The sequence below is a fragment of the Aptenodytes patagonicus genome, chromosome 1 (genome assembly GCF_965638725.1).
Source record: "Aptenodytes patagonicus chromosome 1, bAptPat1.pri.cur, whole genome shotgun sequence".
NCBI lineage: Eukaryota > Metazoa > Chordata > Aves > Sphenisciformes > Spheniscidae > Aptenodytes > Aptenodytes patagonicus.
The window spans coordinates 152,852,575-152,870,889 of record NC_134949.1 but is presented as its reverse complement, the minus strand read 5'-3'; the positions used below and the strand labels follow the sequence as shown (position 1 = coordinate 152,870,889).

The following is an 18,315-nucleotide window of genomic DNA, read 5'->3' as shown; positions in this document are numbered from 1 at the left end:
CCTCATCCAGATCATTGGTCAGGATATTGAACAAGACCGGCCCCAAAACTGAGCCCTGGGGAACACCGCTCGTGACCGGCCGCCAACTGGATTTGACTCCATTCACCACAACTCTCTGGGCCCAGCCGCCCAGCCAGTTTTTTGCCCAGCGAAGGGTACACCTGTCTAAGCCGTGAGCCGCCAGCTTCTCTAGGAGAATGCTGTGGGAGACGGTGCCAAAGGCCTTACTGAAGTCCAGGTAGACCACATCCACAGCCTTTCCCTCATCCACTAGGCGGGTCACCTGGTCATAGAAGGAGATCAGGTTGGTCAAGCAGGACCTGCCTCTCATGAATCCGTGCTGGCTGGGCCTCATCCCCTGGTTGTCCTGCTCATGCCTTGTGAGCGCCCTCAAGACGAACTGCTCCATAATCTTCCCCGGCACTGAGGTCAGGCTGACAGGCCTGTAGTTCCCTGGATCCTCCTTCCGGCCCTTCTTGTAGATGGGCATCACATTGGCAAGCCTCCAGTCATCCGGGACCTCCCCTGTTAACCAGGACTGCTGATAGATGATGGAGAGTGGCTTGGCGAGCTCCTCCGCCAGCTCCCTCAGCACCCTCAGGTGGATCCCGTCTGGCCCCATAGACTTGTGAGCATCCAGGTGGCGTAGCAGGTCATTGACTGCTTCCTCTTGGATTATGGGGGGTTCATCCTGCTCGCCGTCCCTGTCTTCCAGCTCAGGGGGCCGAGTACCCTGAGGATAACTGGTCTGCCTGTTAAAGACTGAGGCAAAGAAGGCATTGAGTACCTCAGCCTTTTCCTCATCCTCGGTGACAATGGTCCCCCCCGCATCCAATAAAGGATGGAGATTCTCCTTGGCTCTCTTTTTGTCATTAATATATTTGTAAAACCTTTTTTTGTTGTCTTTAATGACAGCAGCCAGATTGCATTCGAGCTGGGCTTTTGCCTTTCTCATTTCCTCTCTGCACGACCTAACGAGATCCCTGTACTCTTCTTGAGTCGCCTGCCCCTTCTTCCACAAGCGGTAGCTCTCCTTTTTTTCCTGAGTCCCAGCAAGAGCTCCCCGTTCAGCCAGGCCGGTCGTCTTCCCCGCCCGTTCTTCTTACGGCGTACAGGGACAGCCTGCTCCTGCGCCTTTAAGACTTCCTTTTTGAAGATCGTCCAGCCTTCCTGGACCCCTTTGCCCTTCAGGACCGTCTCCCAAGGGACTCTCTCAGCCAGCGTCCTGAACAGGCCAAAGTCCACCCTCCGGAAGTCCATGGTTGCGGTTTTGCTGGCCGCCCTCCTCACTTCACCAAGAATCGAGAATTCTATCATTTCATGGTCGCTAAGCCCAAGACGGCCTCCGACCACCACACCTCCCACCAGTCCTTCTCTGTTTGTAAACAGCAGGTTGAGTGAGGCACCTCCCCTGGCAGGCTCCCTTACCAGCTGTGTCAGGAAGTTGTCTTCCACACACTCCAGGAACCTCCTAGACTGCTTCCTCTCTGCCGTGTTGTATTTCCAGCAGACGTCCGGGAAGTTGAAGTCCCCCACGAGAACAAGGGCTAGCAATTGTGAGACTTCTGCCAGCCGCTTGTAGAATGCTTCATCTGCCCCTTCATCCTGGTTGGGTGGTCTATAACAGACTCCCAGCAGGATATCTGCCTCGTTGGCCTTCCCCCTCATCCTTACCCATAAACACTCAACCGTATCGTCATCACAATCATTGAGCTCTAGACAATCAAAACACTCCCTAACGTACAGGGCCACCCCACCGCCTCTCCTTCCTTGCCTGTCCCTTCTGAAGAGTCTATAGCCATCCATTGCAGCACTCCAATCATGAGAGTCACCCCACCATGTTTCTGTGATGGCGACTAAGTCATATCTCTCCTGCTGCACAATGGCTTCCAGCTCCTCCTGTTTGCCGCCCATGCTGCGTGCATTGGTGTAGATGCACTTAAGCTGGGCTATCGATTTCGCCCCCAGCATCAGCATGCCACCCCTAGGCTCATTTCTAGTGAGCCTGGTTTTATCCCCTTCCCCCTTCAAACCTAGTTTAAAGCCCTCTCGATGAGCCCTGCCAATTCATGAGCAATGATCCTTTTCCCCCTGTGAGACAGCTGGACTCCGTCTGTCACCAGCAGGCCCGGTGCCATGTAAACCTCCCCGTGATCAAAAAAGCCAAAATTCCTCCGATGGCACCAGCCCCAGAGCCACATGTTGATCAGGTGTGTTTTCCTGTTCATTTCAGTATCCTTCCCTGCCACCGTAGGGATTGAGGAAAACACTACCTGTGCTCCCGATCCTTCAACCAGTCGCCCCAGTGCCCTGAAGTCCCTTTTGATCACTGCAGGACTTCTCTCTGGAACCTCATCACTGCCAGCCTGTATAACCAGCAGCGGGTAGTAGTCGGAAGACCGTACCAGACCAGGGAGTTTCCTAGTAATGTCTCTGACCCGGGCCCCAGGGAGGCAGCAGACTTCCCTGTGGGATGGGTCCGGTTGGCATATTGGGCCCTCTGTTCCCCTCAGAAGGGAATCGTCTATGACAATTACCCTCCTTTTTTTCTTAGCAGTCCATCCTCCCTCACCAACTATTCAGCTTTTGTTTCCGCTGTGCGTACCAGCCCTTGAGCATGTGATCCTGTGAGTATTTTGTATCTCCTAATTCTGTCAGTCCAGGGTTCCCCCATTATCACATAATATCAGAAGTTTGTTGGAAGTCAACTGCCCCACTCCAACCACTTGGTTTGCCTTCACTTGGCAAGAATATTCTTCTGTTGCTCCTGTGGTGCTGGTACAGTGGAGTAGGAACTGATGTGTGAGATACTTTCCTGATCCACTGCAAAAGGTGATGTGTGAAATTGTGGGAAGTGATTGGGTTCACACAGTTAATCCATCAAGTTTAATTTTATGGCAGGTGGAGAAGTGGAGAAAAATCCTCCTGGGCTGCTCTTTGTGGGGATGATTTAAGCCATCTGATGTTCTTGTCTGGTTCAGTCAATGTTGTGTGTCTGTTCCATGCAGGCTATCACGATTTGTCATATCTGTGAGGTCATGGGCCACAAGACATTTGCACCATGAAGACCAAAGACCTGATTCTTTCCTAGAACGTATCCGAGGGCCAGAGCTTATAGAGGTGTCCAGCAGGCAAACTAACATCCGCTCCTTTCTGGGTATCCGTGAGCGGCCTGGGGGAGCAAACAGGTAAGAAGATGTGTTTATACTTTAAAGGAAGATGACTGAGGTTATGGTATTTTTTTGGTGATTGGGATGGAAATTTTATTTTAAGAAGAGGGTAAGGACCTTAGCATGGGAGATGAACAGAGTATCTAATGCTGCCCAGGAATCTTCACATAACTGAAGTATTATGGCTTTCAGCAGGCTTTCTCTTTCGCCCTCAAACGTACTGTGGCAAAGATCTCGAAGTAAAGGATTTTGATCATGCTGCTTCAGGCAGAATGGTTTCTCAGAACTGGCATTTTATCATATGCTACCTGTGCAACTTGATGTTGCTAAACTCCTCTCTACTGAGGACGAATGCAATTTCTATTTCAAGCATCTAGGATGTTGCTGGTTGTGGCTTTTCAGGACATTAACGTTATGCACATTATCTGCGAGTGTTAGGCAACTCCAAACAAGCAGTTGTGCAAAATGTGTCATTGCTTTGTTACACCTACTCAGGAGTTCAGCTGCTAACATTACAGAAGGCTTCTGATGCAGAAATGAGAAAATCTTTTGGCTGCTGACTCAACTTACTAGCACATACTTGGCCTTTGGTATGGAAGGCAGGTTCAGTCTTACCTCAAAATTTTTCCAATAACAGAGGCTTGCAAGAGAAACCTTTATGTGTTTACAGCCTTTTGACTTGATGAATTATTATTACTTTATTAATATATGATACAGTGTTTTAAATTTAACTCCAGCTAAAAGAGGAAAATGAAGTCCCAAGACAAAAGTTGACTTTCTGTTTGGCATTATGCTTTGAAGCATAGACTCACATATTTTTTGCATAGTTAAAGATTGGTAGGTAAGCAAGTAATAAGTTGATTTGTTTCAAAATCTCAGCTAGTAATTCGGATTAAAGCAAGAACCTTTGAAGGGCTGTGCATGATACAGGTTACCTTGATTTGTTGTGGTCCAGCACAGCCTTATTATCTTCACTTGATCTACTCCTTAGAAATTCAGCTCAAAAGCACGTTTTGTTGAATTAGCCAGACTGTTGTCTGATTTTTCAGACGTCTGGAGCAGTAGCAACTGCAGATTCAAAGTAATTAAGAGAGGACAACATTGATCCTGGGCCAACAAACCTGTATATGAGGCTATTAGAAGAAGTGAATTTGGGAGTATCCATCCTTGCCTTCTCAGTTTTATACTGTTGCCACGTGACAGTAACTCCCAGTTGTTCTATCATGAAGGCTTATTTCTGCAGCAGCGGTAGGTATGCTTGTTACTTATCCGCAAGCCTTGGCACTGCATCTGTGAAGAAGACTTGAAAGGATTGAAGAAAGCTTAAAATAGTAGCCAAATGAGTACAGGGCTAAAAATAGTGAGATGCATGTTGCCATGCACTAATACGCCTGAGAACAAGCTTCGGGCATCAGATGTGGTCACAAATGTGTATGCCAAGCACATGGTAAAAAGAAACTAGTGCCTTGAAATAGTTATGCAAAGGGGCTTATCACCGCAGTCAAAGTTGACCTTCCTAACCTTATCAGTGCATATGTGAGAAGCTAGTAAGTCAGTCTGTCATGTCAGTAAACATGTGTATGAAATACCAACAGTCTTTACACTCTTTAATGTGTTTTATTTAACTTGGTGCAGTCACTGGCCCTTGGCCAGGTTTAATGTCAACTATAGCAACAACACCAACGAAGAGTAAGTACTGGTAACTTCCAAACACCTTTTTACTACTAGCTCCTTCTCTTTTTCCCTTTCCAGCCTAGTAACATTTGTAGTATAAACTCCTTATCTCTTCCTAAGCCTTTCCTAAGAATATAGTTTAATTATAAAGAAAGATCTAGTTTTCTTAGTATGAAAAGCATCCTTCATGCTCCCTGTGAACTTCTTTTTGTCTGAAGTTACCCTTACCTCTCAAGGAGTGAATTTGATTAAGCATTTAGTCCCTACCTCCTCTAGTTCAGCTGGCTGATTTTACTGCATTGCCAATTGATTTATTAATTCTTCAGCTTTTAAATGAGATTCATGTATTAATTTTCTAATAGTGATTTTCCTCTTTTAACATACTAGTCCCTTTTTGCAAATCAAGTGCCCCAAAAATTTCAGGTTGTCAAATGAGAAGTGTATACTGATCAGGGTACCAAGAAAACACTCATGTGTGCAGTCTAAATGAAGACTAACCATCTTTTTAAAATGTGTGTTTCCGTTCAGCAGATATTGTTGGTGTAGATGTAGAGAGAGTGACAGGCAACATAATAAGGCTTGCATTGCAACAGAAGCCCTGACAGAAGCTGTCCTTTGGAGTCTATTTCATATATTTGACAAGATATTTCACAGTGTTACACCAAAGAGAAATCTCTTTGAAAAGGTGAAGAGCTCCTGTAATTTAAAATCACCCAACACCAATGTTCGTTGGATGTCTTAGACCACAGCTATCTGAGGACATACCTGCTTTGTAGTATCCAGCAGCAGATCTGTTCTCACGCATGATGATAGTTAATTTTTTTCATTGCTTTCCAGATGAAAACAAAAATTGATCAGGACGGTTTCTGATTATGTCAGAAATACTTTTAGGAAACTCATTTTCTTCTCCAAATAGTTCCATCGCGGGCGAGCTCAAACCGTACATTTTAAATGATGCTGCAAAACCTTTGTGCACATACCTGAACAAGAGGTCTTCCTGCTCCTGAAGCAACTTTTTGGTTTGGTTTGCATAACTTCTATTAAAAAGGAAAATCAGTGTGCAGTGAACAGTGACAGAAACATGCAGAATTTTCTTTAGACTGGTATAAAAAAAGTGCTTAAAAGCCTGGAGCCTAGCCTGCTAGTCAGGGCCCAAAGGACTGATTAGGATGGAAATACTGCTTTTTCACTCTGTTTCTGACAATGACTCACGTACCTTGGGCAAAACTTTCATCCTTCCAATGTTTCGTTATTTTTAAATGAAGACAACACCTGTCTGTCTACCTGCCTGACAGCCTGAAACATACTTGATTTGCAAAGTACTTGACAGATGAGAAATGCAAATACTTGACTCATTCAAAGACTATGACTGTTTTTATAGGGGCTGATGAAGACATGTTTTCTAAGTCTGAGGATGCATGCTTCTTTAATGTGCTGGAAACACAGAATGGATGCCACTGTACTGCTGTGAAAGAGGACAGGCACAAACAACTGCTTGTTAGTTACTGGATTCCAGTTTACTCAGTAGCACTGATAAAGAAAAAAAGATGCAGGTCTTTTTGAAGCTTTGGGTTTTTCATTATGTTAAAGACCTAAGAGTGCCTGCCCTTGGGGAACTGTAGGTGATGCTTTCAAGTCTTTGATTATGGCCAACCTTTTCCTATGAGTGACTTCCACTGCCAGACTATCAGTAGGTGGGAGTATGATAAGTTGGGAGTTACCACAATAGAGAGATGAACAGAGGCCACAGAAATGGAAGAATCTCACTTATGAAAGATACCTGTAGTTGACAGATGAGTTTGTAGGAGATCTCAGGCCAGAGAAAAAGAAGTATTGGCATTAGATGCTGTGTGAAATAATGTTTTTTCTCTTTTTAAAAACAAAATGTAGGAGGAAGTTGGAATTGTCAAAATACTCCCCCAAAAGTTCACCACCACTGAGACTTTTTGATTGATTCTCTATCTCAACCTACTTTTCCCTGCATAGCAACATCCACAAATGTACAGTGGCCCTACCCTTTGAAAATTATGTTACTCGTAGTTCTTCCTTTCTGGTAAGAATGCCACACATTTGAAGTATTGAGGAGCTATGTTAATGCTAACAACAGCAACTGTGAATTGGCCTTTAGATCAGGCACCATGCATAGTAACGTGCAGTGAACTCCTGACATGTTTTTTAAATAGGAAGGAGTTTTAGGGGCAGATTTGAAAGAGAAGCCGCAAAAGTCCAGGGGTGTCAGTGACAGAGACAAATAAATACTTGAGTGGCAGTTCCCACTGCCATGTAGAAATCAGCCTTGGTAAATGAAAAACTGTTTCTTTGAGTTGAGATGCATGTATAAATAGAAGATCAGTCAAACCAAAGGTTCTTTTCTCCTCCAGTTATGCTCCCTTGAGCTGTATAATTTTAAAGGGTTCAGTGGTGTCAGCTTGGTAGGTATTTCCCTGGACATGGAGGAGGGTAGGATCTCGGCATTTTGGAGCAAATGAGTCTGGGCTTTTCCAAATTACACTGTGGTGCTGCATCACTAGGAAATGTCTAAGGGTAAGAACTGGAACAGGTGCTCATTGTGGATAGGTGAAAGCTACTACTGTCTTAAAATTGGTGACTGTTGTCTTCTCCCTTGGAGTGCTTCTTTCTCCCTGTAACAAGCATATTCATAGACAGGACTGCCATTCACGGCATAGGCTTTTTCTGATCTGCGTAATACGAGCAAGTATACATGAAAAGCACAAGTGAGCTCACTGAACTTTTTACCTGTTGGTTCAAAACCTGTAAGCAGCACTTTTTCAACTGCTACTACATATTCTGCCTTTGCTGTGGGATGTTGCTGTCATTGAACTAATTTGTCCTTTATTGACACCAGTGCAAGGAGAGAATCAGACCCAATCTTGGCAGTTCAGAGGAGAACACGTAGCTCCCATGGGAGCAGGAGTCCATGGCTTTCATCCAAACCAGACTCTATGTGTGGAGAGTTATGTTTATATATGCATTATACACATACACTGTAGTGTCAGGAACGTTTAGTCTTTTCTGTCTAACCAATGGGGACACTTTCTGCTTCAAGGAATAAAGAAATTTCAAATACCAAACAGGGAGATCTCAGACGATGGACTTTCTGCTTGTGCAAGTGAGTGCAGTTCTTCAGCTTGCATGATTCTTGACCAATGCATGTAGCAAATTTAGCTCTAAGATTAAGTATTGACAGAATCCTAGGAAAGATGTTAACTTTCTGCTGTTTTGAAGAGGATGCGTGGGCCTATCTGCATAAGTTAACATAGCTCAAGACTCTTCTGTTCAGACAAACCTAAGAATGGGGGAAGTCAGATCCATCTTTATATCTGGCTTATCACATTCTAATGAGCTAAAGGCTGTACATACTTAAACAATATGAAAATCCATATCTGGAATTAAATCTTGCAGCTTGGGTCTGTGCTAGATATATGGAATTGTAGGATATAATTATATTAAATGGTCCATATTTTACTTTATTGCATGAAAAGCGATTAATAAACGTGGGGACAATCATGATTCCATTAAGTCTAGGCAAAATCCCCATTGATTTTAGCAAGGGTGGAACTTCATGCTTAATGCTTATCCTTTGAATACAGTGGCCATTGAATACAGGCAGAGCAACTTGGGCATGGCTCCTCTGATCATGCAGACACCTGCATCTGAACTAGGCAATCCATTCTTCCTTTACAGTTGATGAAAAGAAAAAATGCTTTTGGGGCACAAGTCATCTCGTAGATAAGGACTATGAGATACGGACTATCTTGTAGATACAGTAGATCTCTACTGTAGAGGTCTAAAATAGGTTGGCTTAATCATGTTGACTATAAAGCATTTATAAAATGACTACTATGTAGTTAAATGAGACACACCTCTTTTCTCTGCATTTGCTGCTTTTGTTCAAACATTGACTGGGATTCTTTTCCAAGGCAATTGTTGAAGCCAGAGGTAATTGATTAATTATAGCTATGTTGGTTTTAAAGAACTGTGAGAGGAAATTCAGCCTCATTTCATTTAATTACCATTAAAGATTCAGACAGTCACTGTGAGGTTTTGGATAGGCAAAGAATGGTGACAGTTTGTTAAGCCATTTCAAGTTCTATTATCATTTGATAGATTTCTTTTTAAATGCCTGAGTTCTAAAGAATGAAACAAACGGGAAGCATTTAATTAAAATCAGCCTGGTACACTGATGCCTGAACAGGTCAAGAAAGCGTGGGTGACTAATGCACAGAATCAGCCAGCTGGTTACCTGGTGTAAAGTGTGGTGGTGTCAGTTCGAGAGGCCTCAGCCTGTAAACCATTTTTACCAGTTGGATGAATGGTTCCACTGAGAAACCCTGTCCTACTCTATCTGGAGTCTAGTCTGGTTTCCTGTACCTCAACATCCACCCTCTCCCTTAACTGCTAGAATATTGGTAATATTGCTAAGCCTTACATTATGTTGTACAGCAAAAAGGAAGAAAAGAAAGAGGTTAAAGAGGAGAAAAAAGAGGAAAAGGAGGAAAAGAAGGAGGAAAAGAAGGAGGAAAAGAAGGAGGAAAAGAAAGATGACAAAAAAGATGATAAAAAAAAGGAAGAGTAAGTATAAAGAATGAATGTGTGCTTGTAACACACTTCCTACACTACAAAGCATGGTGTGGCATTTCATCGTACCTCTTCCACAACAATTACTGTTCTGTAGGCTGCAGAATGTTAGCCTGTCAAATCTTTAATACGTTTTCCTCTTTAGAAAGGTGCAACTGCTCCACAAACTTGTTGCATCTTTAAGACCTGTGTTTAGACCTGTCATGAACAGCTTCCTAGGTCACTAAAAGGAAATTCAGCTACCCCTGGTCATTTTGATTTGCTGCTGAAGATCACTTTTTTACTATGAGGCCATTTTAGGTTAGCAGCCTGCTTTGCAGATCTGCACAGGCTTTTCATTGTTCCAGGATGTCCATAATGTTATTCAGAGCAGATGAACCAAAAGTCTGGTTTGGACAAAGAGCGAAAATCTTACATGTAGAAAATTACAGATTTACTAATAAGTTTAGTTATTACACTGACTAGCATATTTAATTACTTAATACGGTGCAGTTCATTACTAGTGATCACTAAAGTTTGCTTTTGCTGATTAGGAGATGCTGTATTTCTGCAACAAAATGATATCATTTGAATGCTTTTGACAGAAATAGATCCTGCTCTTGTTTTGTTCCCCCAAAGCTGACCCAAACATAGTACAATTTAATATTACCAGTCATTAAAAATAACAATGATAGCAGATAAAAAGAGAATGCATTTGAGTGGACTTCACAGTTATGGAGTATGTTAGAGTAATATACTGCAAGTTTATATGTATGTATATGGTGGCATGTGCTATGTAGGCGTGGGGACATGTAGTTGGGAATCGCTTCCAAATGGTATCTGCTTCATCTCAAGGTCTTGACTTTCTTAATCAAAGCTTTATTTGATTAGAAAGCCTTTGTTCTAAGGATTCTCTTTCAGCTTTGATTACTCTGTAGTGAGACCCTGAGCTTTGCAGTAGCCTAAAGTGGTTTAAAACATTTCAGCAAAGAAAATAAATGTTTTAATGTCTAGAAGGTAGTGTACTCTGGCATATGAAGACCATATTTCATGGTCACCAGTTTTGAGGTGGTGACCAGTTTGTTAGAAGAAATGGCTCGAAACCTGTTGTGAAGATGGCAAAGTAAATACTTTTTAGATTAAAGCTGCTTCCTTACTAACATTATCATCTGGACATTCAGCTGACAGCAGGGATAATGCCAGAAATACACACAAATATGAAATAAATTATCATTGCATTTTAATATATTTACATTCTTGGAGATTAGGAGAAGTCACACAAATACATATCCAAGCATTGCCCGGTCACATATTCCCCACACTATTATACAGTTTACAGATTGCACTATCACATGTTGCTGTTGGAATAACTTCTGCAGCTGTGGACCTCACAATCCACTAATACCTATTTCCTCTGATTGCGTACAACATGCCTAATTGCTGTCTATTCCATATCAACCTTTCTCATGCTGGGGAAGGGCACTTCTGAGCATACTCCACATGTGCCATTAGCCATGCTGTTCTTTAAATCTTCTTTAAATTCCAGGCCTGTATGCTTCATTTAGCATCTCTCATCGTTGTGAGGCCTAGGGAGCCAGGACTGTGAATATGTGAAATTTGCTTTTGCATAATAATACGTGTTTTAGTTCTAGTCACGCACTATGTGTGTGTATGCACACACAAGAGTCTTACTTGTGTAAATGTGTATTTGAATACATGTGTTTTACTTGTTTAAATGCGTGCTCATACAGTCATTTCCATAATAGGATTTGCCCAAAACATCAAAATTAATCTGCAAAGGAAGGCTCTTTCTCTAGCGATGGACCATAGCCTTCTAGCTGGAATGATAATAAGACACATTTAACGTTTTACTTCTTTTCAGTGGGGGTCATATGCAGAAAGGCTGTGGTTTTCAGCCTGGGCAATGTGAATGTCTGTGTTTTTCTTTCCACTCTTACTTACTTTTTCCAAAGTTGGGTCAAGCAAATAAATAGAGCGTGTCAGATGGGATGAAGCTAATATTTGGTATCTCATCTGGAGCTGCCTGCGTGGGTACTTTCTCTTCTTAGGCAGCTGTCATCATCAGATGAGCAGCCTCCAGAAGAGGGAGATCCAGCAGGTCACTTCATTACATTTCCAGTGTAAACCGGCATGTTTTGCTTTCCAGGAAGAAAAAAGAGATCTTTGTGATAGATCCTTCAAGCAATATTTACTACCACTGGCTGGCCATAATTGCAATACCCGTGTTCTATAACTGGTGTATGCTAGTGTGCAGGTACGGATTTAAGTTAATAATAATTTTAGGTTTCAAATTTAGTGTCTCGTTATGTTTCCTATATAAATCATCCTCTTACCTCCCTGTGGTATTTTTTGGGTGGCTTACCTAGAAGATTTAGAGTTCACGTACCCTTAGGGATATGCGGTATACATACCACTGGGAACAGATGGCCAGTGTTTCTTTTTATCTTTTTGTCTAAAACCAGTTTGTTGTAACATGCAATGAGCGTCCCCGTGAGCGCTGGCTGTGGCCTTTGTGTGCCACCTACTGGCTAGCTGCAGAGATGTGCCTTGGCCACTGCAGGCTCGGTAACCACTGCTAGAGAGAGGTCTTCTAATCACCCAGCAGAGAACAGAAGGGAGGGGTGTGGGCAGTGTTGGGTCATCTTAAATTAATATCATGCCTCTATAGATGCTTGAAGAGCAGGAGGATTTGGCTCGAGTAGTTATTTTCCCTTGTAAAATGTGGAAATCTGTTTGAGTCAAAGTAATAGAGTGCTGTGGAAATGGTTCACTTAGGCTGCGTCAGATGGCAGGGAGAGATGAGGATGGCTTGCCACTCAGAAACAAATCTTTTCTTTGGGAATTATCGTAGTGGAGATGTGTATCCCATGAAATCTGATCCATGTTTAATTGTGGGGTTACGTGTATTCCTCCATAAGTGCACTTGTGTGGCATACATGTGTTTGAGTTTTGCTCCTGGCCTAAACACCTTTGAATTCTGAAAGATCCTAGTGTCTGTTTAGACACAGCTCTAGCGTGCAGATGTCTAGGCATGGAGATAAGCTGCCCTTAATTTTTCAGTGCCAGTAATGTGCATTAACATGCTGCTAGGACGCACGTTGCAACTACTCTGCTTACGCAGTTGGTGTAATTTTTTCTTTTTTGTATCTTTTTGTTTCTTTAGAGCCTGCTTTGATGAGCTACAATTTAACCATATTAAATTATGGCTGTTCTTGGATTATGGCTCTGATGTCATCTATGTTCTTGACATGTTTGTCAGATTCAGGACAGGTGAGTCTTTCTGGGGTTTTACAGTGTTTTCAGATACAGCATGGATATAAAGGCTGGAAGCAGAAATTCCCCTGTGGGGTCTGACCAGTGTAGTGTCCTGTCTACGGCAGAACCCAACAGTGGAGGCTTTGGGAAGATGAAGTGTCTGACCAGCTTGGATTGTTTTAAGGCTGGACATCCCACCACCTGCACTTCACTGGTCTCTAAATTCAGTTCTGTCAGTGCTTAACAGGCATCCCAAATGCTGACTGAATAGCCACTGTAACAGGCTGCGTGGGGAAGGGAAAGTAAGGCACTTTGCATGTCATGATCACTCTGTGAATGACATATTGCTTGTGCTCATTAGATTGGGCAAGAAACCAACTGCACCCCACAAGTGCTGCTTTCTTAGCCAAGTTGTGCAGCATCCTGCTCAGAAGTGATTACTGAGTTGGTCAAGTGCGAGACCTGGCACCCATCTCGGCCTCCAGTCTGCAGACTTCTGCCTGGAACCGGCAGTGCTGCCCCTCTGCCACCGGCTGTAATTCCTGCAGCCTCTTCGAGGTCCTGGCTGGGTCTCCCACTGCCTGGTGGTGGTATAGGGTTAACCCAGGGGGGTGGTAGGATGGGATTAACCCAGGCACCTCCGCTCAGGTCCTGCCTTCCTGGAGGAAGTGTGAACCTAAAGGATCTGTGAGGACCGTGCTGTGTCATGTGTGAAGTGGTTCTCTTCGGCTTCCCACCCCTGTTTCTGTAGTCCAGACAGGCTGAGAAAATTTTGTATTTGAGTGTGCCCAATTGATACAGATTCTAGCCTTAAAGGGATATCTGTTTTAAACTAAACAAGGTCATAATATAGGCCTAAGCAATGGCATACAGTGATCCATACCAGTAAATTGCTAGAATAGTCCTCCATGTACTTTGGTGCATGCCCTTTGGTCTATGCCAGCCAGCACTCTCACAAGCAGTGTCTGGGCACAGCTGGGAGGACAGCAGAGGTTGGGTGTTGTTCATGGTGTCATTTTTGGAGGGGGCTGGGAGAACTTACATGTGAATAGAAGCTGTCATGGTAGCTGATCTCAGGGCCAGAAAACATTTTCTGGCTTGTTCTATTTACTGGTACAGATGCAGCCCCAAAATGTCCCTTGAAAGGGTCCAATACTGCACTGATCATTATAAAAATGAGAGTTCTTTCAAATCTTTGATTTTTACATTTTCTTTTTTTTTTTTTTTTGAAGTCATGCTGACAGCTTGACATTAAATATGGCTTGTGACAAGTTGTAAACATAATTACAAGACAGAGGCTAAAAATGCTGTCACTTTGGGAAGCACACAACTCACAGCAAGCCAAATTCTTAAACTTAGCCAGTACCTTGTTCAACAGGAAAGTCTATTTCAGATAGCAGCCTAAATCACAAGACTGACCTTTTTTTTTTTTTTTTTTGGTGGGGGTCATCCTTCATCTTCTTTGCGTAGTTAAAAAGTCAGCCGTGCCCACTAAATTTCTCTTCTGCAGTTACGTCTGTTATTGTAACGGGGAAGAACCAAGCAGAAATTGGGCATGTACAGGCAATGCAAGTTACAAAATTTCCAGGGCTGTCCTGGTAATGATTGTACAGCTGTTAAAGCATGGTTAGAAGGCTGGCTTTGCAGGCCTGGATTGCAGAATTGGCACAGAGGTCTCCTGAACGCTTCAGCGCAGGTGTCTGCTGCAGCTTCAGGCACTCAGTTATGGGAGTCACATCTTTTAAGTGCTGAAATCTTTGTCAACTCCCTTAACAACCCTTCCTGGCTCTGTCAGTGCCCGCTGCCTTTTGTAAGTCTGCAAGGTCCATCTGCCCTGGGGACAAAGGTCCTGGAAGCTTTTGGGAAAGAGCGTGACCCTGCTGCAGTCTAGGGGCAGGGACTGGCTTTGAACTGGCATGTAGGTAGCCCCACAACTGCCGTGACCCATGGCGGCTTCTCTGTGGCGCACTACTGTCTAGCTGCACGGCCTGTTTCACTGTATTTCACCTATTTAGTGACTGTGTGCTGTGAAACAGAAAAGATTCGTGTCTCTGCGCAGCTGGTCATGTTTAGCATACCCTGTGTTTTGATGCTTTCATAAAGGTTTTACTATAGGACTCCAGTTCTGTGAGGGGACAAAAAATTGCTGAGGAGCTTTTATATCCCTTCAGTAGGAAGGTATTTTCAAAGTTATTTTTAATAATTGTGAGTGTGAAATTCAGTTGCCTGGCCAACTTTTCTGATTAGGTGCATAACTCTGTTACTAAAGGCATATTTGACCAGCTCTTTCAGCAGTTTTCTGGGAGGTAACGCATTCATGGCACAGGAACTACTTCCATTTGTAGTCACCATCAGTTTGCAGATACCCGTAGACAGATACACACATACACATGAGGCAGCTGCACAGATACGCACACATTCCAGAAATACAGCCGTGCTGTGTGGGGCACAAAGAAATGCAGCTTGGTCTTCCTCAGCAGATGCTTCCCTGAGAAAACTGCTGCTTGTAGATTGCTAAAGGATTAGCAAAATGTGATAATCCCTGATACACAGGGAATGTTTTGCTTTTCTCTCAGTGGACTTTTCCTCCTGGCTGGCCTAGCAGGCAGACAGTCGGACACCTCCACTTGCAATTGCAGCAAGTATTTTGCAGTGCATAGGCTGTTCCCTCTGGAACATTTTCAATGCCTTGAGCTTTCGGAGGTACAAAACAGCGCTGCAGCTGTACCGCTCAGGCAGCCTTTCTATGAGAACTCTTACACAGATGCAGTTTGTTTTAAGGTCTCTTACTGCAGTTTACGTCGTCTGATAATTTTTAAGATCTAATACTTTCCAAAGTCTTTTGAATGAAGAAATAGCAACGTACAAAATTCTGCTTAGTAGCTCTCTCACTAGAAACACAAAAAAAGTGCAAACCATTTTCCCCAAATGAAAAGGAAAATCCTGTCAGCTTTAACATTGGACAAAAGAGGAAAAACATGGCTCGGGGGGGGAACTGGATTTCGTTAACTCAAGGGTATCTATATTGTTCTAAAAACATTTCCAACAGTCCATTATACCTACTTATTCTTGGTATTTATTTAAAAATATTCCACTCCGATTTTATACACAATTGCTTAACACTTGCTTAACTTTAGTTATGACTCATGACAATGATTCATGAAAAATGAGACATTCAAATCTCCCCTTTCTTTTTGCAAAGATACCTAAAAGACAAAGATACCGCTGTCCCAGAATAGCGTGGAAAACTGTGGGGAGCACTGTGGTAATAACAGAGTCATTGCTCTACATCATTATATATTAGCTTTGAAACTTCATTGAGATATTTAAAATTGCAATTAAATATTTTTCATTAAGTGAACTCATAGTGTATCAATGTCTGTATGCATAACAGTGCAAGTTTTAATGTTCTCAGGTATCTGAAACGTAAGTCACTCAGTACTGGTGATGGTAATTGTGAGCTGTGCTTTTATTCTAACAAGTAAAATATGTATTTTTATTCTTTGAAGGCTTCCTTGAACAAGGCTTGCTAGTTCGGGATGAAAAGAAATTACAAGAACATTATACCAAAACTTCCCAGTTCAAACTGGATGTGCTGTCTCTTCTGCCAACAGACCTGGCGTATTTGAAGCTTGGTTTGAACTACCCTGAACTGCGATTTAACCGCTTGCTGAGGATTTCTCGGCTTTTTGAGTTTTTTGACCGTACAGAAACCAGGACAAATTATCCAAACATGTTTCGTATTGGAAATCTTGTCTTATACATTCTTATCATCATCCACTGGAACGCATGTATATACTTTGCAATTTCGAAGGTCATCGGATTTGGAACTGACTCTTGGGTCTACCCCAACGTGTCCGTTCCAGAGTACGGGCGCCTGTCTAGAAAGTACATTTACAGTCTGTACTGGTCAACGCTCACGCTGACAACCATTGGAGAAACACCTCCCCCGGTGAAAGATGAAGAGTATCTCTTTGTGGTCATTGACTTCCTGGTGGGTGTGCTGATCTTCGCTACCATTGTCGGTAACGTGGGCTCCATGATTTCCAACATGAATGCCTCCAGGGCAGAGTTCCAGGCCAAGGTCGACTCCATTAAACAGTACATGCATTTCCGAAAAGTGACTAAGGATTTGGAAGCCAGGGTTATTAAGTGGTTTGACTACCTCTGGACCAACAAGAAAACAGTGGATGAGAAGGAAGTTCTCAAAAATCTGCCTGACAAGTTGAAGGCTGAAATTGCCATCAATGTCCATTTGGACACACTGAAGAAAGTGCGTATATTCCAGGATTGTGAAGCTGGACTTCTCATTGAGCTGGTACTGAAACTGAAACCTACGGTCTTCAGTCCTGGGGACTACATTTGCAAAAAGGGCGATATTGGGAGAGAAATGTACATTATTAAAGAGGGAAAACTGGCTGTGGTGGCGGATGATGGCATAACCCAATTTGTAGTCCTAAGCGATGGCAGCTACTTTGGTGAAATCAGCATCCTAAACATCAAAGGTAGCAAATCTGGCAACAGGAGGACAGCCAACATAAGGAGTATTGGTTATTCTGATTTGTTCTGCTTGTCTAAAGATGATTTAATGGAAGCCCTCACAGAATATCCAGAAGCCAAAAAGGCTCTGGAAGAGAAAGGGCGACAAATTCTGATGAAAGACAATTTAATAGATGAGGAAGCAGCAAAAGCAGGAGCTGACCCAAAAGACTTGGAAGAAAAACTAGAAAGACTTGAAGCATCTCTGGATACGCTGCAGACTAGGTTTGCTAGGCTCTTGGCAGAATACACCTCATCTCAACAAAAAGTGAAGCAGAGACTTGCCAGAGTAGAAACCCGAGTGAAAAAATATGGTAGTGGCACCTTATCAGTTGGAGAAGCAGAGGCTGAAAAGTCTGAGGAGGAGAAAAAGCAGTAATGGAGAATTTATATTTCCTCATTTACTGGAGAAGGTTGAAGCATGTGGAAGCCATAAATGTATGTAAATATGTGTGTGCATACATAGACATGATTATTTTTATATGAACTCAAGAGAATGGTTTTTAGCATTTTTAACTGAAGCGGTATTTTCTTGTAAATAGAACATTGTCACCTTCTTAGGGGGAGATTTTGGTCTGGCATTTGGGTACTTTTTTGTACTGGGAGTGGGTTTCTTACAAGTCATGCTCGGAACGTCTATTATGTATGGTACGCGTAGGTCTTGATGCATTGTCTCGTCCCACGTATGTTGCGTTAAGAAGGCATTGTACTTAAAGTAGAAGAGACTGGTTTTTTTTAAGGGCTTAAAAAATATTTATAGGGTACATGCTCTACCTTGCTACCTTAGTAGCCGATTAAATGCATGGACGCACATCCAGGCTCCTCAAAAATTTTCGTTCTTTCACAGTGAAGCGTCTGCGCAAACAGTTGGACTACAGCTAAGCGGCAGCACGTACCTGGCCTATGCGGTGTGGCCCTGCACGTGTGTGAAATAGCCGTGCACCCGGATGCTTTAGTTTGATTCTTGCTAGTCAGCTGGGCTCTGCACAAAGGACCATGCTGACAGAGTAGCAGTGCTCATTCACGTCCTTTCTGGCGTGGTCTGCGACAGCCTTTGCTGCTCTGCAACTGCTTCGCT

The 18,315-nt window shown here is 43.0% G+C and overlaps 1 protein-coding gene across 2 annotated transcripts in view; it reads left to right on the top strand.

Moving 5' to 3' along the window:
- Positions 1-18,250, top strand: part of CNGA3 (cyclic nucleotide gated channel subunit alpha 3) — a 34,787-nt gene extending 16,537 nt beyond the window's left edge. The window contains exons 4-8 of one of the 2 annotated variants that reach the window (XM_076359089.1): positions 3,009-3,188; positions 9,309-9,437; positions 11,590-11,697; positions 12,607-12,713; positions 16,208-18,250. In XM_076359089.1, the coding sequence (XP_076215204.1) occupies positions 3,009-3,188; positions 9,309-9,437; positions 11,590-11,697; positions 12,607-12,713; positions 16,208-17,616 (1,933 nt within the window). In that variant the 3' untranslated portion in view covers positions 17,617-18,250. The remainder of the gene's footprint in view (positions 1-3,008; positions 3,189-9,308; positions 9,438-11,589; positions 11,698-12,606; positions 12,714-16,207) is intronic. The other variant, XM_076359079.1, reaches the window with a different exon arrangement.
- Positions 18,251-18,315: the final 65 nt, after the last annotated feature.